Source organism: Populus euphratica, unplaced genomic scaffold (assembly GCF_000495115.2).
Source record: "Populus euphratica unplaced genomic scaffold, PopEup_1.0 scaffold5.1, whole genome shotgun sequence".
Classification (NCBI taxonomy): Eukaryota; Viridiplantae; Streptophyta; class Magnoliopsida; order Malpighiales; family Salicaceae; genus Populus; species Populus euphratica.
In genome coordinates, this window is record NW_011499848.1 from 883,166 (window position 1) to 907,769 (window position 24,604).

Genomic DNA, 24,604 nt, shown 5'->3' on the forward strand with positions numbered 1-24,604 from the left:
CCGAAAGGCAAAATTTTCAACAGAAGGATAAGAGAGGACAAAATCCTAAAGGCCAAATTCTCAACAAAGGAATAGAGGACAGAGTAAAAATGCCGCGAGAAAGAAGATACGATGTAGAGATGATGATTAAAGAAAGTATTTCAAGTGCTCGTTTTTTTAGTTGCATGATTATAATAAAGCATCATGCCTAAATTTGACCAAGGCATCGAGTAAATTATTTTGAACACACCATCATGGCATGGCTTCTTCGATTTTTGTTAACTTAGCAGCATGTTTTCAACACTCCTCGGCTTGGTCCAAACCAAGACTGCAATTTCAGAATTTCAACACTCCTCGGCTTGTCCAAACCAAGACTGCAATTTCAGAATTTCCTTGTCGAATGGCCTGTTCTTCTGTCCATTTAAAAACATATCTTCGTTTTTCTCTAAATTATATTCTCACTATGTTTGATTTTATTCATGAATTCAAATGGATTAGGGAAAAACCAACACGGTGAGAGTTGAAAAAAAAATTGATGTCTGATTTGGTTAGCTAGAGCCTAAATGCTAATGTCTTGCAGGTGATCTAATGAAAGCTTTTGGCTGGTGTTGTAGGCTAGAGGGTAAGGTGGCATTAATCACGGAGGGTCTAGTGGCATAGGAGAGCCCGCTGCTAGACTGTTCACCAAACATGGAGCTAAAGTGGTGATTGCAGACATTCAAGATGAATTAGGCCACTCTGTTTGCCAAGAATTGAAGATTGAATCAGCCTCCTTCGTCCACTGTGACGTTACTCGAGAAAAAGATGTTGAAAATGCTGTTGACATAGCTGTTGTTGAAAATAAACTAGATTTTGTTATTTTAAATCAAGATGAACTGTTGAGTCGGCAAAATTACTTTCAAGTTAGAATAAACTTCTTGTTTAGTTCCTTTTTGCTTTTTTTTGTTTAGGACTTTAACTTGTAATCATATTCATAATATAGTCTGTTTCGTATCCTTTAGGTTACTAGTCAGCCATGTATAGCAACTTGATGATGGCTTCATGTGCAACCGTCCAGAGAAAGACTTTCACCCTCTCTCGACCTTTCCAATGCCATATGAGTCCCCATAAAGGATCTTTGTCGCGATGTGCATCCAAACTGCTCTGTTGCAGCCCATAAGCTGATTTGATTGAAAACTCCCCACCCGAAGATAAATGTCAATTCATAGAGTCCTCCATGTCATATGCTGGTGGAGGACAACCAACCAAAATCATCACCAATTGCAGAGGCAGCGTGTGGGCAAATTTGTCCCAGCACCGATGCTTTCCGTCATTTGCCATGTCTGCAACTGTTAAATTAATCATGTTCACTGGAACCTCTTGGATGGAATGGTTTATTAAGGGGTCAAACCCATCCAACCAGTTATCTGTCCAAAAGCGAACCTGTGGCCAGATTTTGCAAATGTCCTTCCACAAAGAAGAATCCCGGCTCGTCGCTTGCAACTCTGTAATCTGGATCTGAGTTTTTGAATACTTTGCCTTCAGAAATTCCAACCACAAGCTGCTGCTGTTATTAAGAATACCCCAAGCCAGTTTCATAGTGAATGCCTTGTCCATATCTTGCATCCTTCTTAATCCCAAACCATCCTCTACCTTAGGCCGACAAAGTGTCCTCCAATTAAGAAGATGGGTTTTGTCCCGTCCCTTCTTCATGCCCCAGATGAATCTTCTGCAAATCTTTTCTATCTCCATTCAGATACCTTTAGTCTATCTCCATGCAGATACCCTTAGGAAGAATTGTAGACTGCATTGGATAAAGAGGAATGGTGGATAGAGCTGATTTGCAGAGTGTGATACGTCCAGCTAGTGAGAGGTTATTAGACTTCCAACTAGCCAGCTTCCTCTTCATATTCTCAAGGAGGTAACCATAGGTTTGCTTCGTGATACGCTGATGCAGAAGAGGAACTCCCAAATACTTGCCTAAGTCCTCAGTTCTCCCAAAACCATAGTCTCTACTAATGTTTCGAGCTAACGAGTCTGATACATTTCTGGAGAACAAAACTTCAGTTTTGCTAACACTGACCCTCTGACCTGAAGCAGTGCAGAACAATCAACTAAGTTTTTAGTAGCATATTTTTATTAAAAAAACAAGTCAAGAAAGGTTCACGGGCATAAATTTGCAAAAAAATAAGTATGTTCAAATAAATGCGTCTTCAGCATGCTAGGCTTGGCGGTTTGCCAAGCCCAGGACATTAGTCTTTGCTACGAGCTAATCTCCAAGAACATGGTGCTATATCCAAATATGAATTGGTTTGTTAATATATTAAAAAACTTACATTCTTATTCTTATTGGCTGTGGTAATTTTTTATTTCAGCAGTGTTCAATATAAAAAAGACTCTTTTTTTCTCTTTGGATAGTTATAAAAATACATCACATGTTAATATAAAAAAAACTTATATTTTTTTTTTAATTATCTAATTGGTGATCAAGTGATAAGGACTTGAAATTAAGGGGTTTGCTTCATTTGTGTTCTCAGGTTCGAGTAACCAACTCATATGATGGCTACTAGAGGCTTACAAACTAACCAACTCATATTGAACACTGCTGAAATAACCAACTTATTCCTTCTAAGATATATTATTGAAAGGCTCTTTGTGTTCTCAGGTTCAAGTAACCAACTCATATGATGGCTACTGGAGGCTTACATACTCGTTAACTTCAGGACCTTGAAGATTGATATATATAGCGTTAACTTCAGGACCCGTGGGATTAGTCGTGGTGCGCGCAAACTGACCCGGACACCCACGTTAATCTAAAAAAAAAAAGAATGTAAGTTTTTTATTTATTTTTTAACCATTTAGATGGTGGCTAAGTGGTAAAAACTTGGGACTAAGAGATTTGCTTCATCTATGTTCTTAAGTTTGAGTCTTTCATTGTTCATATGATGACTACTGGAGGCTTACTTGGTCGTTAACTTCAGGGTCTATGGGATTAGTCGTCGAGCACGCAAGTTGGCATGGACACCTAAATTAATCTATAAAAAAATGTAAGTTTTTTCTAAATAAATAAGTTATTTAAAATGACTGTTTTCATTTTTTCTTGGTGATCCCTTAGAGCCTTTCAATAATATATCTTAGAAGGAATGTATTTAATTGGTCTCTTTAGTGCTATATACACCACTCTTTAAGGAATAGATGTAATCTTTTTAATGCTATATATATCAATCTTCAAGGGATAAATATAATCTCCCTAATGCTATATATAATAATCTCCAAGAGATGAATGTGATTGATCTTTTAAGTATAAATTGCAACATCATGTAATCACCACTCTTGGAGAGTTTATGCCTCGTAAAAAAAAGAAATTATGGTGACCACTCTTTAGTGGATGACTTTTAATTCTTGTGACAATGCTGGTAAAACTACAAGCTCTTACTTACCAAGAACTTATAATCACTTAAAAGCTTCTAAGTATATATTCACTCTTATTGCGTTCCATATAGCCACTTAAAAATTTATATAGATGATGGATATGATACCCTTAATCTCTTAGAAAATTTTCAAGTACAAATTATTGTTCTTTTATATATGAAAGATTTATTTTAGCCCAGATGCATATTTTTCTATATTTTTCCTAGTTTATCTTATTTTTATTACAAACAAAACTCATTACTTTATCTGAATTGAGAGATTAATTAAAGTTTTTATATATTATTATATCACATAGATTAGGAGCTACTAATGAACTAAGATTATAATAATATATTTTTATCAAAAAATACCAGGTGAAGGAAGATTAATAAGTATAAATTTTCTGAAACATTAACATACTTCAATGAAAATGTGGTCCTAGTCAGACTCAGCATATAAAAAGTAAAAATAGAAGTACAAAGTAATAGGGAAATCGAGAGTAATACAAGAGGAGTAAGACTAGGATATATGAGTTTCCTGAATAGAAGGCCTAGGAGTTATTTGAATAGGTTTTTTATCCATTTATAAATTACTTTAAATTACTTTTTTAGGCTCTGTTTGTTTGTAAGAAAGTAGTTTTTTTTTTAAAGTGAATTCTGAAAAAGTAAATTATTTTCTGATGTTTGATAGTGTAATAGAAAATAAGTTGAAAAATATTTTCCAGTATTTGGTTATATCGTGGAAAATAAACTAAAAAATAACTTATTAATATTTTATTTTTCTCAAGTTTATTAAAATAACGAGGACCAAATCTTACAAATTAAAAGGTTGAATGAAAATGAAATTAAAAAAATATATAATTCATAAATTATCTCAAATAAAATAAATAATGAAGATCAAATCTAAAAAATAAAAAAAAAGATGAAGAAATTAAAATAATAAAGTTGACATTTCATAAATTATTTCAAATAAAATAAGTAACAATAAAAAGAATGAGGACCAAATTTGATAGATAAAAAATTTCAATAAAAAATTATAAGGAAAAAAATAATAATTATAAAAATAAGGACCAAAGTTAATATAAAAAATAAATTTTAAGAGATAAAATTAAAAAAAATATTCAAAATATATATATATATAGCAATTAAAAGTTTGAAGATCACATTTGATATAATCAGTAAATGATATGATATTTTTAAATTTTTCACAACTTCAAGAAAGTGTTTTCTACCCAAATATTTTAGGAAAACACTTTTCTTGAAATCAAGCTAAATTTTTCTTTGATTGGAAAGTGTTTTTCATTAACTAACTTTTTTAATGACAAACAAATACAAAAAAATTTGAAAAGCGATTTCCTGAAAACTAGTTATCAGAAAACAAATATGCCTTAATACTTGCAATTTCCTTCTAAATAAAGATTTTAAAACAATTTTTTCTCTAATTTATTTGTCATTATAATGAAAAATCATACAGTTATAAAATTTGGCTTGTGAATCAACCCAGTGACCGAACATCTAGAGCTTGATTCATGATAAATTTTATATTGAATTTTTTTATATCTAAAATTAAAATGATATTTTTAAAAACTAAAACAGTATAGTAGTACTTATATATTTTTTTATAAAAAAATCTCATAACAGCATTGTTTTAATTAAAAATTAAATTTACTCGATAATTTATAAATTGATTTGATGAATACATCAACAACGTCTTTAACCGGGTTAGATCCAAGTAAAATATTTCGACTATGCTATGAATAATTAATGTAGATGAGAAAGCCAATGCAATTATTTCAGCTTTCATTATTGTAGGGCCATTCTATTTTGTTACCCGATGCGATTTCAAGGAAGATGCCGATGTGATAGATCCATTGTCTGAAAATGATGGCATCTTACAAAGTAGTGGAGAAGAAACGATTTCTGTATCGACACTTGATTGTGACTTCCATTAAAAGAAGAGGCCATAACTTTAAGAACTAAGATAATCTTCTTTAGAGACTTATTTCACTCTCAAGATTTCTAGTCTTGATCTGAAAAAAATAAGAATATACTCTTGCTTGCAAGAGCATACCTAGCTCATCAAAGTGATCAAATTAACATGGGAAGTGTCTCGCTACTTTCTACAGTTGCAAGAAGGTAATCTCAGTTTTGTTACCTTCAACACTTTGGACTAGCTAGCTGAGAATCAATCGAACCAGATTCCTGTAAAATAAATGAAATGTTTAGCTTCTCTGATTTGTTCTTTGACTTCTTGATTAAGAGATATATAGGCTGGAACTTACCAGATCAGTACCATCTGTCTTCTGCTAATTATCATATAGAAATGTAGGCATTAGGCACCTCAAACATGCATGGATATAATAATTCTCAATTTTTTGTATTGTTTCAAACTCATCTTAATTTTATATAAAAGATTCTTGAAATCTATAAAGTGGCTTAGACTTCAAGATTTTCATTGGGTCATTGGGGGGCTTCTTTGAGGCTCAGCTATGTTATTGAATTAGATTTTTAAATCTGAGTTCTATTAAAGAAACGTAAGTTTTATGATGGATATGATTCTACCATTAGTACGAATGGCAAAATCAAGTAAGTTTTCTTTAATCAAGGCATCCATAAGAACGTAAGAGACTTCAAATTATTAGCATGAAGCACGTTTTTGACATGGCTGCATTATGTGGCCGTCGTGTGGAATTTATAGGCTAGAAGGTAAAGTGGCGTTGATCACCGGTGGAGCTCGTGGCATTGGAGAGTCAACTGCAAGACACTTCTTCAAACATGGAGCAAAAGTAGTGATTGCAGATACTCAAGATGAGTTGGCTCATTCTGTTTGCAAAGATTTGAACTCTGAATCTGCTTCTTTTATCCATTGTGACATTACAAAAGAAACGGATGTAGAAAATGCAGTGAACACAGCCATTTCAAGGCATGGCAAGCTAGACGTTATGTTCAATAATGCTGGTATTGTAGGAGTGGTGAAAACCAACATGGTTGATGTTTCCATGTCTGAATTTGAGGAAGTCATTAGGGTTAACCTAGTAGGTCCTTTCCTGGGCACTAAACATGCTGCTCGTGTGATGAAGCCGGCTCGACAAGGCAGCATCATAACAACCTCTAGTGTTTGTGGTATTCTGGGAGGTTTTGCATCCCATGCCTACACAAGTTCAAAGCATGGCGTGTTAGGGCTAATGAGAAATACAGCTGTTGAGCTTGGACAATTTGGCATTCGTGTAAATTGCGTCTCCCCGTACACTGTTGCAACTGAAATGTCAAGAAATTTCTTGAAGATGACCGATGATGAAATTCGCAGTGGTTATTCTAACCTTAAGGGAGCAATTCTGACGCCTGAAGATGTGGCTGAAGCAGCTCTCTACTTGGCAAGTGATGACTCCAGATATGTGAGTGGCCACAATCTTGTGGTAGATGGCGGCTACACCATCGTCAATAACGGTTCTTGTATGTATGATAACCCAAGTGTGTATGGTCTCTGATCTCTTGATGCCAAAAGGATCCTTGTACTAGTTATAAGAGGCTTTTTAGGATAGATTATTAGAACATTAGAGACAAATATTTGTTTTTGTTTTTGAAAAAAATATTAAATTAATGTTTTTTATATTTTTTTATGTGTTGGTATTAAAAATAAAAATATATTATTTGATATATTTTTAATTAAGAAAAACTTTTATAAAAATACATATATTATATTGTCAACACACGTCATCATTAAAGTTTGGGATGCGAGAAATTAGGGATCAAAATTGGGATTAGGTAGTATTTTAACTTCATTTAATCGATATTCGGACGTTATTTCTCAAGGGCCTTCTAAGAAGGGGCCACACTTCTGGTCTTAGCCTTCTAGGAAAGGCTAAATGAAAAACTGAAAAAAAAAAAAATTATAATGGGCCACACAATGACCCAAGAGATGCTTGGATTTTTTTTTTGGAAAGACTTCGTGTGTTCACTTTTTCTCCCATATTAACATACACTATAAAGATTTGGCTTTTCACTTGGCTATGAAGAGTGAAAAGCCAAGTTTATTTTTGTTTTAATTTTTAATTTTTTTTAATTTTAATTTTTTAATTTTAATTTTTAATATTAGATTTATTGATATAGAATTTTATAATTTATTTTAATTTATTTTTTATAAAATTATTTTGATATCATAACTTGTATTGTGAGTTTTGCAAGTAATCTGTATTGACTCAAGTTTTTTTTATTTTTTAATTAATTTTTTTTTATTTTATTCATTGAACAGGAATTAAAATTCATAATCTTTTTGAATTTGCTTTTCATAAAATTATCATGATTTTATAACCCAAATAATAATTTTACAGGTTAGTTAAGTTGATTTGGGTTTCTTTTTTGTTCTTTTTTTAGTTGAATATTATTTTTTCAATTTCATCATTTAATATTAAGTTGATGGAGAATTGGAGTTTATAAATTTTTTTATTTGTTTTCTATGAAATTATTATGGTCCATTGATTCGAGTTTCACATATTAACTGAATTAATTCAAGTCTTTTTTTTTTCTCCTTTAACATTGAGTTAATCAGGAATAGGGTTTCATAATTTTTTCTCTTTCTTTCTATAGAGTTATCATAATTTTATGACTTGAGTTGCAGGTTAGGCTGGTTGAGTAGGGTTTTTTTTATCTTTTTTTAGTTGATTTTTTTTAATTTCATCCTTCAATATTTGATTGATTTAGAATTAGACTTCATAATTTATTTTTGTTTATATTTTGTGAGGTTATTTTGATTTTATGACCCGATTATGGGTTTGATTAGTTGACTCATGTGGTTTTTTGTTCTTTATTAATCGATTTTTTTTTTAATTTCATCCTTCAATATTGGGTTAGTTATAAATTGAGCTTCATAATTTTTTTATAAGGTTATCTATATCTTATGATCCAATTTTTACAAGTTTACCCGAGCTAACTTAACTAATTTTTAGTTGAATTTGTTCTCAATTTCACCATTCAAAGTTCAATTATTGAGAACTGGGTTTAATAAAAAAAATGACTTGTTTTTTAATATTAGGGTCTCATGACCTTGTATCAATTTTAGTTTGTTAACCTAAGTTGATTCGAGTTAATTTAATATGTTGTTATTTTAATATTTTAAAAAATATGTTGTCTTGATTCTTTTTTTAGTAAAACTATGTTTTTATTGATTGTTCTTGTAAACCCTCGGTTATAATTTTTCTGGGTCATTAAAATATGAAAAATTTAACTAGTAGTAAAATGGATTAAATTAAATTAAAGAAACCTAAATCAAGATAAAAATATTGAAATTGATGAAATAAAAAGTGAATATAGTACTAAATTGTTGGAAAAAAAAACATTTGTGGGGGGATGAAATGAATACGTAAGACTAAGAGAGGTCAATATTCAAATAACAAAAGGTTAGGAGTTTATCTACAAATGATAAAAAAGGATAGGGATAAATGTGTGTGGGGCATTACAATTCGGGTTATTTTAAAACCTGTCAAGTAGACGAATTACATCAAGTTAATCCCTGTGTAATTTGTTTTGCTAAAAAAATGCATTAACAACACTCATATTCTTTTTACACCCCAAAAGATATAATTTAACTTACAGGGTAGACTGGACAATAATTTAGTTAACATATATTAAAAGGCTTTGATATTTTACTGTAGTAATGAACAGTGAAATGACAAGGCCCTTTATAATTTGGTTTTTAATTTTTTTTTCAACATTGAATTTAATGTATATTGGACTCCATAATTTATTTTAATTTACTTTTCATAGAGTTATCCCGATGTTATGACTTAGGTTTGGCATGTTAACCTCGGTTAACTCGGGTCATATTTTTGTTCTTTTTATAATTGATTTTTTTTCTTACCTTCATCCTTCAACATATTGTGTATTTATCTTTATTTTTTTTCTTTCTATGGGATGGGATTATCATAGTTTCATAACCTAGGTCACGAGTTTTATAGGTTAATCGAGTTGCCTTGGGTTTTTTTACCTTTTTTTAATTGGATTTCTTTTACGAACTCCATCCTTCAACATTGGGTAAATTGAGGATTTGACTTCATAATTTTATTTTATTTTATTGCTATGGAGTTATCTCAGTTTTATTATCCAAATTTGACAAGTTAACTCTGTTAACTCAAAATATTTTTTTATTTTTCTTAATTTTTTTCAATGTGTGTTGACTCGAAATATTTTTTTTATTTTTCTTAATTTTTTTCAATGTAGTCCTTAAACATTAGTTTGATTAGAAATTGTGCTTTGAAATTGATTTATTTTTGAATATTGAAGGATGGATTATTACAGTCTCATAACCCGAGTCATGAATTAGCCGGTTGCCTCATGTTTTTTTAATTTTTTTGATTTTTTTTTCAATTCCACCCTTCAATAGCGGGTTGACTAGGAACTAGGTTTTATAATTTATTTCAATTTGCTTTATATGTGGTTATTCCGGTCATATGATTTAGATTTAACAAATTAACTCAGGTTGACTCAACTTATTTTTCTAATTGTATTTTATTTTCAATTTCATCCTTTTAATATTAGATTAATTAAGAATTGAACTTCATATTTTTTTATTATTTTCTTTACTTCATATTTTTTTTACAGGGTTATCAAGGTCTTATGACTTATGTTGAAGATTTAACAAATTGACCCTAGTTGATTCGAGTAAATCCGAGTTGATCCAAATAAATCTAAGTGGATTCAATATGTTGTCGTTTTAATATTCTTTTAAAAAGATATCGTCTTAATTTTTTTTAGTCAGATTATATTTTTATTAGTCATTTAAGTTGTCTTTAAACTTACAAAGTCAACTATAACATATAAGATCAACCTCTACCTAATTTATTTATTTTATTTTGCTAAAAAAATATTAATAATATCTAAATATTTTTTGAAAATTAATAAAAAAATTATCTAACTCATAATATAGCATGTGAAATTATCTAATTCATGACAAAAACGTGATAAAAAAACTATCTTGTCCAAAGACTAAGACGTGATAAAACCAAGGAACTTATAACTAGTTATCAAATACTGGTGGATTGGACTTTTATGTTTTGTGCAATGTTTTTAAATCTGGGCCGATGCTGACCAGACCCAAGGCCAGGATCACGGGTTTTGATTGGGTCAACTGAGTCAATTCTATTTTTTATAAATAAAAAAGATGTTATTTTGTTAAAAAAAAATAAAAAATAATTAATGGGTTATAATCGAGTTTTCAACCTGGTTTTATTGGATAACCGGGTCAACCTGCTGGGTTAGACGAGTTTTAAATCATTCTTCGTCTGATTTCAATCCTGAATTAGTCAAATCCTTGAGTGATCAGCTGGTTGAACAAGTTTTAAAAATATAGTTAATATAGTTGTGTGATAAGATTAGAATAAAATTTGATTTGAATTGAATGAAATTAAATATGGAGATAGATAAGGGATTCACTTAATGCATGGACTTTCAACTGGTTTTTTAATTATTTTTTTATAAATTTATTATTTTTTAATATTATACATGAATTTTTATTTTATAATTCATTAGATTTTTTATGATTTTATAAATAAACATTAAATTTATACTTTGTTTTATAATTTATTAATAAAATATTTTTTTTATCAGATCAGATGAAGTATATTCTTCAACGAACTTGATCTAAATAGGTTAAAAGCAAAATCAATTCATGAATTTAGATATTCTAAATAGGATTCGGTGGAGAATAATCCAACTCCAACTTGATCCATTGGAATCCCTTATAATCAGTGAGTAAATTATAACTTATTCTTTATGTTTTAACATAAACAATTAATTAATCTATAAAATCTTGAAAACTAAATATTCAATCATTATACTCTTAAATCTGTCAAGTGTTTTTGGTTAATTATATATAAATTGAATTGAAAACATATCGAAGTAGGTAAGAAGGAAACTTTTGACTACAAAAGTAGGTTATTGTTCTGGTATTTCATGGACTAATTAATTGATTTTTAAAAAACTAAAGGGACTAATCTATCACTATCTTTAAAATCAACAACTTTTTTTTTTTTTTAAGATAGAAACTGATTAATTTTCAAAGTACTGTAGCAAAAGCTTCTTGAATATCAAGTAATCTCATTTTTGCTTCAAAAATTCTACTTAACAAGCATTTAAAGCCCCCCAAATTAAACTATTCCTGAAAAAAAAAAAAAACCCTTAATTTCAAAACGATAGTCATCATCACAAAGCAAAACCCAAACACCTGAAAGTCAAAAAAGAAAACTTAGCAAAAACCGATCGTGAATTTGGACACGGGCTTTTCTCATCTTATTCGATGATCTGTAAGTTTCTTTTTTTCGTTTAATATTGTTTTGTTTTTGTTTCGTATTTGCATTTTATAGATAAAAGAATTTTGGGTTTTTTGAGCATTTAGTATATATAAGATTGCAAGTTGAAGTAGAAGCATCTCATTTACTCTGGTTTCTAAGTACCCGAAAAGAATATTAGGGCAAAATTAGGCTTAATTGGGTTTAGCAATGTTCGATTTGGGGCTGGCTTGTGTTTAGATTATGACTATTTAGCTCAATCTCAAATGGGTTTCTTTAGATTCATAATTTTGAAACAAGAATGACCGTAAAGTTTTTTTTTTTTTTTTAGTATTTATTCTTAGATTTTGAGCAGGTATTGTGAGAGCAGCTTATAATGATGTCTAGGCCTATGTTACTTGTGTTTCTGTTACTGATACTGATAATCACATCCCAATTTGAGTGGAGACAACCTCTTGTAAATGACATTGACACGAAGCCTGCTGTCAACCCAAAGCAGCTACAGATTTCAAAGTGGGAAGAAGGTGTAAAAGAGAAGGTAAGGAGTGTCGTCTTTCTCTATGTTTTCTCCATCCATTTATTGGGTTGGTTTGTGAATGAAATCATTTGTGTTTGCAACTGTTAAAGAATATTTTGATTGTGAAATTGTAAGTTTAGCTGCATTTAGTACTTAGAACATCTTCCATGCTATAAGTAATGTGTATTGGTTACCGAAGCTGTTTTTTTTGGAGTTATCAGCTCATTGATGTTTTGAAGTCTATGTGTTCTGTTTACCCTTGCCTTCCTTGATAGGATAAGTGTTTGATAGACATAGTCTATGTAGACCAAATCAGTTCGATAACTAGTGCAGGGGTGATCTTACTAATTATGACTTGCTAATACAATGGCGCTAGATAATGCAATTTGTTTGTTGTAATTGGAGCATTAGACTATGTATGTAACAATCTCTGCCTTCATAGGGGCTGCTACTAGATCCAGTGCGATGTATAGTAGGGAAATCAAAAAAACAGCAGCTACCGCAGAATAATGGCTAAAGCTAATATGAAATTGAATTTAAACAAGAGTGAAAAACCAGGGTTGTAGAAAACCAAAATTCTGTAATCGGATCATAGAATACTGTTATCTTATTACAAAAAAAATAAAATTCAGAGAAAACTTGACATTTCTTTAAAATCCACTGCATCACCATGCCAGGTTCAAACCTGGAACACCCATCATTTCTAAATCTACTCTGCTATTGTCAAACATCCATGGAGGTTATCTTATTATACTGACATTCTCGTAATCATGTCCAATAAAAATGCTAGCTCTTCATCTTAAGTATCAATTTGAAGACAATAGTTTGGCATTTTTGTATTGAGTGGTTCTGCCAAAATAACTCTCTTGAAAGATCTATTATTCAGCAAAGATATATGATCTTTTAAGTCATTACTTTGAGAGCTCTCAATTAAGAAACAAATGTGAAATGATCGTACTGACTTTGTATTAGTAAGTCTTGTCATAGAACATAAATGCTAATCCTTTAGTTTGTTATAAATAATCCACATATAGAAAGATGCCCTGATCACAATTGGAGGCCAAATATTGTAATCAACTTCTAATGCTTCTATGTCTTAGTTGATTAGTTGTTCATATGTCGAGATTTCTGCATGTAGTTCTGTCGTGGTAACCTGGACATTATAGTTTCTTGGATCCTGGAATTGTAAACTTATTTTGTTCACTCGAGGATATTGTTTTTGAACATTTACATTATTAAATTCGCGTAATTACCTTGCCTTTTTCGGGTTAACTAATGTAATACTTAGATGTAACTGGGGCTGTTTCCATTTTCTTAGCTTGTGATTCTTAATATGGGACTTTGGCATATCATTGTATGTTATTCTATATTACTCTTTTTTGGCTACCTGTTGTAACACTCAGATTCTAGTGATTCCTGAGCTGTCGCTTAACAGGGAGACTATCATTATACGGCTACTTTATCCCTATTGTAGCTTATCATGTCAAGCTTTATCTTTACTTGTTGCAGGCAAACTCTAGAATAAATAGAAACGCTAAAAGAATTCCAGTTTTGTCTCAAAATTTTGCTTACTCTTTCCTTAAAACACCGAATGGACGTCTTCGACTTTGCAGATTATCTTATCACAAGAGAAGAACATTCACAGGCTTAATGAGCTTGTCCGGAGTCTTAAGCAGCAACTCTTGCAATGCAAGTGTACTAACGAACCAAGAACTGGCCCTTCAGGCACTTTGACTGAACGTATTATTGAGCTTGAAAGGCAGCAGATCCTGGAAGACTAGGATGCGACCTTGCAAGAATTTTGCTCAGGGTGTATTCTGGAAACGAAAGCTTTTCCTTTTCTGTTCACTCTTTGAAGTTCCGCCCATGCAAAAGTATACATCTTATTTGCTGTCACAATGTCAAACGTTCACCATCCATATAATCAATGACAAGTGAAATATATGTGTTGATGATCCTTCTTAGCTTGCTTTTGTACTACTCTCTGATCTGATGATGCTCAAGTGTGGGATCGGTCATCTTTTCGTCTCAAGATAATTAATGAATGCCTCTATCACCCAATCCCTATTGGCCAAAAACCGGAAAAAAAAAGAAGAAGAAGAAGTTGCCGAAAAAGTTGTTTATTTCTCATAAATGATAATCAATACCCATATCACCCAACCACTATTGGGCAAGATAATGAATCAAGCCTTTTTTAAAAATAAAAATAAATCTATTTATAAAAACAATAGAATAAATAATTTTTTAAAAATAAAAATAAATCTATTTATAAAAACAATAGAATAAATAATTTTTTAAAAATAAAAATAAATCTATTTATAAAAACAATAGAATAAATAATTTTTTAAAAATAAAAATAAATCTATTTATAAAAACAATAGAATAAATAAAAGCATAATTGGATATAAGATGCATCTATTTATCCCTTTAGCTGCATGTTTATTATTTAATTTAAATTAATGTGTAATTCTTTTACACCTGCAGTTATTAATTCTTTTGTCAGAAAAAGAATAGTGTGAAAGAGTTAAAATGCCCTTTTCAAATTACAAGTAGGTGATTTTGTTGATAAAAGAGATTATAAATTGATTGTTAATAATGCTTTATACACACTTTTATTAAGATCTATAACTAATCAGATAGATTCATATTAGCTAGGAATATTAGTATAAATGAGGTATAAAGAATAAATTATGAAGTTGATAAATAGACAATTATGATAAGAAAGCAAGAAATATAAAGATGAAGATGAAGATAATATCCTAACCTCAATCGAAATCACATTCACAATAAATATCAGTAATTAAAACTTGCTACTTATTGTGGCCGTACGTGTGGCTAGTAATTAATTAATAACCTTTACCCCACACATAGAAATTGAATTGAGAGCCAGACCTCGTAAAAAAAGAAAACAGAAACCTGCAAAATGCTCACAGAAACCAGGCAAAAAAATGGAGCCCAATGACATTAACCCGTTTAGGAATGGGTTTAATACGTGTTTTAAAAAAATTTAAATTTTATTTATTTTTTTATTAAAATTTAATATAATTTATATATTTTAAATTATTTTGATGAACTAATATTAAAAATATTTTTTTAAAAAAAATATATTATTAATATATATTTTAACATAAAAAATTATTTAAAAAACAATAACTACCACGCTAGCAGACATACACTCCTGCCTTCTTTGTTACGAGTGGTTAATAATGTTACAAGTAAATTTTAAAAAATAAAAATAAATGATAAGACGTAAGAAAGGCAAGGTGAGAGGGATCCACTCCTCTTGGAATCCACTTGCCTTGCTCATGTGGGTAGGTTTTATTTCAGAAAGCACATTGTTATTTCATAACTGCGCCAAAAGTACTGTCAGTATTAATATCGAATTAAATGAGAAATTAATAACTCTCAGGAAAGGTTCGACTGTGTGTCTCTTCTCTCTTGTGATCGAACCTTGTAACATAATTTGGATAAATATAAAATGTTGTAAATAGTAAAAACTATTTTCAAAGATTTTTATTATATATTAAAAAACACAATTTTTTTTTTTGTAAACATAAAGTATGTATAGGGCCTTTTATTTTATATTAAAAAAATAAAATAATCATGTAATGTTTATATAATGGAGAAACCTCGATATGTGATGGTAACAACCAAGAAAAAAAAGTGGAATCATGCGTGTAAGATTGAGCTGAATTTGATTGCTCGCCATACACGCGAGGCAATATGCCTGTATTTTTAGAGCTTTTTATCCCTAATAATAATTTATTTTTGACCTGAAACCATAAGTTTTTTAAATAATTGAAATTAATTTTTTTAAATCACAAAATCCTAATAAAATTTTAATTTCTTAATAGCTCTTTTATTTTTTGTAATAACTCTTTAATTCTTTTATTTTAAATTTTTTTAACAATTATAACTTTTTTAATTCTCTAACAATTCTTTTATTCTTTAAATTTTTTAATTCTCTAATTTATTTTCCATCTAGCTATTACAAGCTAGCCGTCTATGTATATCTTGCACTTATATAATTTATATAATTAAGGTGTGCTGAAAAACCATAGTTTTTCTTGTGTTTACAAAGCTTGCTAATAACCTTATCTTAAGAAAATAGTGTTTGTATACGTCTCAAAATTTTATTTTGCTTATGGTCTTCATCGTATTTTATTACAACATAAAAGGTGTGGTCTTAAAAAAAATAAAATTTTAAAAATTATTTAGTTTTGATTAACATATAAATTAATATGAAAATGCCCCTCGTTATAGGAGGAGAATAAATAATAAAGTAGAAATAAGTTAGTAACAAAATCTTTGTAATTTTTAAAGTATAACGTACGTATTAATTGTTATAATTCTAAATTCTTGGCCATGAGTTTTCATACATGTCCACGAATCAAAACTCAAAGTAGAAATATGGATTTGATTATTTACTCATAAAGCCCCTCGGAGTGAGTATTCTTAAAACTTGAACCCTCCCCAACCTCGAGCCCTACTTGAAACTCAAATATCTGGCGTGAAATAAATAAATAAATAAATATTTTTTTTAAAAAATATCACATGTATACAAAGTTAATTATATACTAAATAGTTGTAAATTATATCATTTAAGTTTGGTTTTCAGGCTTTATAACCTGTTGAAACGCAATCGGATTGGGTTCAGGCATTAAAAATCCATATATCTTTGAGTTGGATTCGGGTAGTTATTTTGAACTCAAATTAAAGTATAGATAATACCATAAATTGGTGAAAATAATTAGGGAATTAATGTAGAAAAAGAAGTGTTGGTGCTATTATCTGGCCTATTAATTAGTAACAAACGCGTTTACTCAAGCTACCTGCACTATATATATATATATATTCAAGGGTTCTATAGTCGAAACTCTAATGTGATATATATATATATATATATATATATATATATATCACTTTTAAGAGATATATAGGAAAATCCCAGTTTAGATTCATTCATTTGGCTTAAAAGGAAAACAACAAATCAATTTTTTTATACAATTAATATAATATGTATAAAAAACAAAAGAAAAGGTATGATCTAGCTCTTCTTTAATATATGTTCAAAAGAAGACCTCTATAACCTTTTGCAATTATGAGATGATCCATCGATGTAGAAGTTTAATTGTCTCTCAATGCCGCTTTATATGATTATTTGTAAATTTGTAGCACAGAAGGATTTAATGATTAGATAACACTATCAAATTGAGAATTAAATTAAATTAAAATATTATATAGAAAGAGAAGTTACTTGCTGGGTTTTTATGTATGTTCAAAATAATGTTTAAGTGTTGAAATGGAGTAAAAAAATAAAATAAAAAAGTAATTATGATAAACTTATAGTTATATTAATTAGGGCTAAGCTAATTAACTTTTGATACTCTATTAAACATGTTATGATTGAAATAATTTAATAAAGAAATAAAGAGAATTATAAATTTAAAAAAAAACGTGTTAACTTGTCAAATTCATAATCCTAGCCATTAGACCCAAAACACCCAATTTAATAAAATCATGATGTTCAATTCCCAATTAATCATATATTGAATGATGAAATTGAAAAAGAATTTTAATTCAAGATACAATAAAATAATTTTTAAAAAATAGCAATTAAAAGAATAAACAATAAAAACTTAGATACAAAATAAATTTTATATTTAATTGAAGGATGAAATTAAAAAAAAATCAATTTAGTAAAAGGAAAAAAATATAAAAAAATGGGAATCAAAATTACATAAAAATGATATTGTAATTAAAGGGTGAAATTAAAAAGAACAATAAATTTTACAAAAGGGCCAAGAAAAAAATTAAAAATCAAAATAATGAGGACCAAATTAACAAACATAATACCATTAATTTAAATTGAAGGATTAAATTGAAAACCACCAAAACTTTTACAAAAGGACCAAAGAAAAAAATTAAAAATCCAAAGAATAAGGACCATATTAGAGAATATAGTATTTGATAAATTGGGATTAAATCAAAAATAAATAAAACTTCTACAAAAAGATGAAGAAAAAAAATAAAAATAAAAAGAATATGGACTATAATTAAATTACTAACAACTAAGATGATCAAATTGTAATTTTTGAGGGAAGAGAGAGAGAAAAATAAAAGAAGACTCACTAGTGTCAAATTGGACCATCATCGGTGACATGTGCCAACAGGAAAAAAACATAACAATACTTGTAAAAACACGATGAAAGATTATTTTTGAAAGTCAGGAGATGTTATATGCACTACTCATAAAGTGTTAATACTTTTCAAATACCTTGCACATGTCTTCCTTTATTTTTTTATTTAGTTAAATATAAAATTTTTCACAAACTAACTTTATAATTATAAAAAAAATTACTGTGAAAAGTTAAAAATACTCCTTCTCTCAAGATTTTAAGATTTTTTATTCTAATAATATTTTTTTATTTTATTATGTAATTAAGATGATAAATATATATTTATCCCTGTTAAAATTAAAAATAATAAATGAATTATATAAAAAAATTTAATGCTTTCAAAAACTATAATTGAGTTTCATATAAAAAAAACAAAATATCATTATACTATACTAGTAAAATATATCTATCCATCATCAGTCGCTGTTAGTCATTGTTAAAGATTCAAGGAGTACGGAAGAACCATGCTATGAGGCCGCGTATCTAACCATGGAGAGTCAGAAAAGCCAATCTAAGAATGCATGTGACGTGTTCTGAATATATTCATAGACTATTTAAGTTTTTTTAATCCGTGCTTTATTGGTAGTTAAATATTTTTTTATAAAAAATATATATTCAAATTTTTTATATAAAAAAATTAATTAAAATATTTATACATACATATAATTAAATAATTTAAAATCTATATGAGTTAATAAAAGAGAAAAAATGATTAAAAATAACTAAAAATAAAACTAAAAAAGTCAAGAAACGTGTATATATTAAAATATTTAACCTTGCAAAATAAGATATTTATTGAATTTTTTATTAAAATTAATTTTTTATTTAATCAAACAATATTAAAAATAGACACATATATGAAATTGATTAAATAAAATAAAAAATAAAAAATATTATGTAAGGCTACATATATTAAAAATATTATCTAAAAATAAAAATTTATTATTTAAAAAAATTAAATTCTTGTATACAAAAGAAAAAAAATTATAGATGAATCGAAATAATATTTTTAAAAATTAAATACGCGCAATACCATAAAAAATTCTTTATCTAAAAAAAGGTTAAACAAGAAAAAATCATAGATGATGAATATTAATTGAAATATATTTTAAAAAAAAGATACTTTAAAAAAGATATTTGTTAAAAAAGTAATATAAAAAATAATAATAGCCGGTGTGTTATCGCTTAATTTTTCAAATTTATAATTCATATCATGAACTTAACCGAGTTCAATAAATATTTTCCCTTGAATTTATATCTAACATAAAAAAAAGGTTAATCAAAGTCTAGACTCACGATCCTATGACACAGTACACTTAGGCAATAACAATGAAGAGCATAGGAGCGTTGACGTGCCTTTAAGCCTAGGCTTGGGCTTGTTTTTTTATTTTTTAAAGGGGTAGACAACAAATTATCCATTTCTTTTTTTTTTTTTAAAAAAAATAAGTAGATAACTTGTTATCTGTAAGCCTAGATTCTAGTCATCACACTAGTGGTTGGAAAATAAGGGCAACGATTTTTTTTTTTGCCAAAAAACATAATTTTTAATTAAGTTATTTCAACCCAAAAATACCTCACCAATATCCTTATAACACCCACAAAGCATTCAATCAATTCCAAATACCTAAAAAATAGCTTAAGAAACTAAAACCTAGAAAACCATTTTGGTGGTTGAGAATGAAGTAAACGGTAACTTTCTCTCTCGTTACTAGAATTCAACAGCCCCTCCTCTTTCTTTTCTCTTACTATAGACTAAAAAATAACACAAATGAATTTATGTATCAAAATTTATTTTTTAAAATTTAAAGAGATCTAAATTGTATAAATTATGTTATTTTGAAATATCAATAACTAAATGTAATTGTCATGCAATCTTTGTGACACCACTTATGTTTGGTGCTGTTTTTATTTTCATCCATCTTTTTTTATTTCATTATTGACTAATAAATTAAAAATAATTGACCTTTAATTAAGATTAAATCACTCAAAATAAAACTTTGATAATCAAAATAAATTATTAAAAAAAATTCATAATATTGTGTGTGTGGACAACGTTAATCCACATGTAATTAAGCCACGTCTTTTAAATGTATTCTATAATCTATAATATAATATAGATAAGACAAAGTTTGCATAAATATATGTGAAATAGCCTATATGCTTTAAATGCGAAACATAACAAAAAAAAAAATTTTAGATTTGATTGTTAAATTAAACTTATATTCTGCTAGATAATTATACAGTTTCATTCAAAGAGGGATGACGGTTGGTTACAACCCGCTACAATCCAAAACATCATCATATTAGATCTAAAAGATATGTTTGTTATTTTAATTATTTTTTAAATTTAATTATTTTTCTTTCTTAGATTTGGATTCCTTTTGTTTATCAATTTAATTTAACCTCTATATAAATCGTTTATGTGTTATTCTTTTATCATATTATTGAATTGTAATTTTTTTTTAATCTATTTCTCTAGAAGGCACCTTTTTTTTGCAGTGATATGAGCATCATTTCTGAGTCTTTAATGAAGCTTCTCGTGGCTCACCGTCACTTACAAGCCATAGCATCAAATATCCAGGCAAGTTCAGATATCCATATTAATCTAAAAAAAAAAAATACCCAGCAGGCTGAATTGTACCCCAACTTCTATACATGATCTCCTCTTCACAATCTCACGTTCTAATATCTTTCTTTAATTAGTCTTATCTTCCATTGCAAATTCCACTGCTGCTTGTAACCAACAAGATATAGTGCGGCTTCTCTGACTAGCCTTTGCAAATTAAGGAAAGAACCGAAGTTTAATATATAATTCTGGAGTAGAAGGTTTGAGAAGTTTTATGGAGAGAGATAGACATAAAAACAGAGAAGAAACATGAGAGAGATCTTATCACTTTTGAGAAGTTTTGCTATGATTCCATCTCTTTTTTGTATCAATCTCTTTCACGATGCAAGCATCGAGTAATTACAACACCATGAAGTGTTTGCTTTATGTGAAGTTGATGAGGAAGTATTTCTCTTAATTTTATACTTTTGTATCTTAACATTTTCTCTTACAATTATTTAAACTATATTAATTCTGCATCCATGTAAATGCACATATATATTTACTTTTTATTTATTTATTCTTCATTATTGCTATACCTTTTGCCTCCTAGCTAGCTATAGGGCTTGTCCTTTTAACACATTCAATCATTTTCCAACCAAATTGTAACAACGAAAGTAGATAGATTAGTTAGTTTTCTTGGTAAATGATCAGACCTTAATTTAAACATCTTCAAAGCAATGGCATGTCATCTCCTTTAATTAGTAATTGGGTTTTCAATTAAGTTAGTTGAATGACAATTCAACCTCAACCACCATTTACCAATCACTGACTATGATCCTCCCATCGCCCATTGTTCTTTATTGCGTAGTTTCTACTTGATTAGTGTGCTTATTCATTATAACAGTGTAAGAGAGTTTTTGCCTCTTTACCCAGATTAAAAACTTTAATTGTCAGGTGTCTTTGCCTCTCTACCCAAATTAAAACTTTGCACTGCCTTTGATGACATTAAAGTCTTTTTACCCAAATTAAAAACTTTGTATTGGCTTCCAATGGCATTAAAGTCTTTTCAGATAATTTATTGGTCATTTTTAAAATAGCTCGGGACAAATAAGTATTTTTCTATCTTTATTGCATAATGAAATGATCAGAATTCGAAGAAAAAAATAAATAAACTTGGAGTCAAAGGATATTTTCATATTTTTTACAATAGTTTTTTCATTATTATAATTTAATATGAGGGGTAACTTGGTATTTGACCAAATATAAAAAATCATAAATATTTAAATGCATATTAAAATGAAAAAAACAACTTTAAAATTAAAAAAAAAAGCCTAAGGTCAAAGGGTATTTTTGATTTTTTACAATGGTTTTTTTTTGTACTTAGAAAATTAGCTCAGGGGCACTTCTGTATTTAAATAAATTAAAAAAAGGACATGCATATGCGGCACACCCACGGGTGATGCCTGATCTTGCCATAAAAAAATTCTCTTTCATCATGTCGTTAAAAGTGCTATTATGTTCTCTTCCTATTGATATGATGTGTTGCTCTAATGGTGGTTCAATTTGTTGTCGTGGACCTTTCTTCTTTCTTTTCTCCTTCTTCTCTCTATCATCCCCTAAAAATTACAACATAGTCCTCTTGGTTGTTAGTAATTCAACTTTACTCCTTACTCCTTTGATTTTTTATTTTTGATCTTGACCTTTTTGTAGGAGTTTTATTTATTTTTAATTTTATTATTGAATCCTAATTTACCAAATATTGTATTTTGATCCACTTTGGTCTTCATTGTTTTGATTTCTAATTTTTTTTCTTAGTCCTTTTGTAAGAGTTATTATTTTTAATATGTTAATTTTGAACCTCATTTAAAAAAAATGGTCCTTTTATTAAATTGATTTTTTTTTCAATTTCACCCTTCAATTAAATATAAAATTTATTTTGTATTTTAATTTTGATCTTTATTTTTTAATTGCTAATTTTTTAAAATTATTTTTTAATTTTTTTTTAATTTCATCCTTCAATATATGATTGATTGAGAATTAGACTTCATAGCTTTTCTAAATTGGATGCTTCATGTCTAATGACTCGGATCTTAGATTTGAAAAGTTAACATGGATTTTTTTATAGAAAAAAAAGCTTTATAATTCTCTTTATTTTTTTAATCGGGTTATTCCAATCACATAATATGGGCCAAGGGTTTGACAGGAAAGAGCTTTCTAATTATTTTTATTTTTTTAATCAGGTTATTTCAATCACATTATCTGGACTGCGGGTTTGGTAGGATATTTCAGGTTAGCTTAGCCCTAAATAGCATGGTTACAAGTTTGTCATAACTAATTTTTTTAATCTTTTTTACCTCATTTTATAACCTTTATTGTAACCCATTTTTGGGTCCCTACCAAGAAAAAAAAGAAGAAAATGTAAAAAATATCAAAAAATATATTCAGAAGAAAAATAAAAAATAATAGTAGTGAAAGGAAGATGCCAGAACGACCAGACAATGACCAAAAATTTGTCGAGGAGGTTCAAAAATATAAAGATTAAAATTTGATAGTATTTTGTTGATTGATGAGAGTCATGTTGATAAAAAAAAAATTCAATTTAAGAAAGAAAAATTCAAGATCATATATTTATAGACTCATTTAAATTTTATTTGAAGGTTTAATTGAATTTATGGAGGGTTTAATTGCAAGAAAAAATAATTTTAAAGTCAATTTGGGCTTTAATTGGAAGAAATTAAAGTTCTGGGGTCAAATTATAATTTTTAAGAGTTAATTTGATCAAATCAGGTGCTTAATTGCATAAATATTAAATGAACTTAATTGAAAAAATCCAAAACCAGGGACCAAACTAGAAAAGACATGTAAATACAGGCACTAAAATTGATTGAATTAAGGACTAAATAGAAGAAAATCAGAGGTTGTTGATCAATTGAGGGTTGAATTGCATAAATCAAAAACTAAGGACCAAAGTGAAAACAACGATCAACTTTAGGAGCACTATTTAATTTTTAGTAGGCATGCTATTGCATTGATTTTTAAATCAAAATTGCAATTCAGGACTTGAGTGAAGAAATTACAAATTGAAGATTGATTTGGACTTTGACATGTTTTTGCCGTTGTTTTCTTTTAAATGAAATGGTGTGTTTTGTTGAAAATAGCGTTGTTTCATATACTTTTCACGAAAAAGGTTCCAAAATGGTGATGTTTTGAACGACACCGTATGTCTTCTTCCTCCCTTGGACATACAGAAAACAGGGGAAGGGAGCTGTCATTCCCTTGTGTTTTCATCAACTTTTTTTCCTCTGAAAAGGTAAAAGGGACACCGATCAAGGACCCCTACTTGCCCAAAGCTTTCCATATGTTAAAGAAAAGGGAGGAGATGTGTCCCTCGGGTAGTGGAGGGGCAGCAGCATATAAGCCGTCCTGTCCATATGTCTCCCTTGTTTTTGCCTATAAATACAGGAGAGACTAGGACATAAAAAAGAGGAAAGTATAAGAAAGGTGAAAGACTAAAAGAAAAAAAAAGAAGTAGAGAAGAGAATGAAAAAACACAGAGAGAGAAGAAAAGAAAAACAGAGGAAGAAAAGAAGGAAAACATAGAAAAGGAAAAGAAAAGGAAAAACTAAGAGAAATAAAGAGAAAGAAGATAGGAGAGAATAGAGAGAGTAAAAAGAAAAAAGAAAAAAGAGAAGAAGAGAAGGAAAAATAGG

At 28.7% G+C, this 24,604-nt stretch overlaps 2 protein-coding genes across 3 annotated transcripts; both read left to right on the forward strand.

Annotated features, from left to right (window-relative positions):
- The first annotated feature begins 5,335 nt into the window (after nucleotides 1-5,335).
- Nucleotides 5,336-6,988, forward strand: LOC105112612 (momilactone A synthase-like). Its single transcript, XM_011008357.1, has 2 exons — nucleotides 5,336-5,504; nucleotides 6,067-6,988. Exons 1-2 carry the CDS (start codon nucleotides 5,467-5,469, stop codon nucleotides 6,854-6,856), a joined length of 828 nt encoding a protein of 275 aa, XP_011006659.1. The 5' UTR covers nucleotides 5,336-5,466; the 3' UTR covers nucleotides 6,857-6,988.
- A 4,422-nt stretch (nucleotides 6,989-11,410) lies between these two features.
- LOC105112619 (uncharacterized) lies at nucleotides 11,411-14,124 on the forward strand. 2 transcript variants are annotated; one of them, XM_011008380.1, is made up of 3 exons: nucleotides 11,411-11,665; nucleotides 11,982-12,188; nucleotides 13,781-14,124. In XM_011008380.1, exons 2-3 carry the CDS (start codon nucleotides 12,027-12,029, stop codon nucleotides 13,946-13,948), a joined length of 330 nt encoding a protein of 109 aa, XP_011006682.1. In that variant the 5' UTR covers nucleotides 11,411-11,665; nucleotides 11,982-12,026; the 3' UTR covers nucleotides 13,949-14,124. The 2 variants fall into 2 exon arrangements, with proteins under 2 accessions (XP_011006682.1, XP_011006672.1); XM_011008370.1 differs by having other exon boundaries at nucleotides 11,413-11,665; nucleotides 12,006-12,188.
- The last annotated feature ends 10,480 nt before the right edge of the window (nucleotides 14,125-24,604 follow it).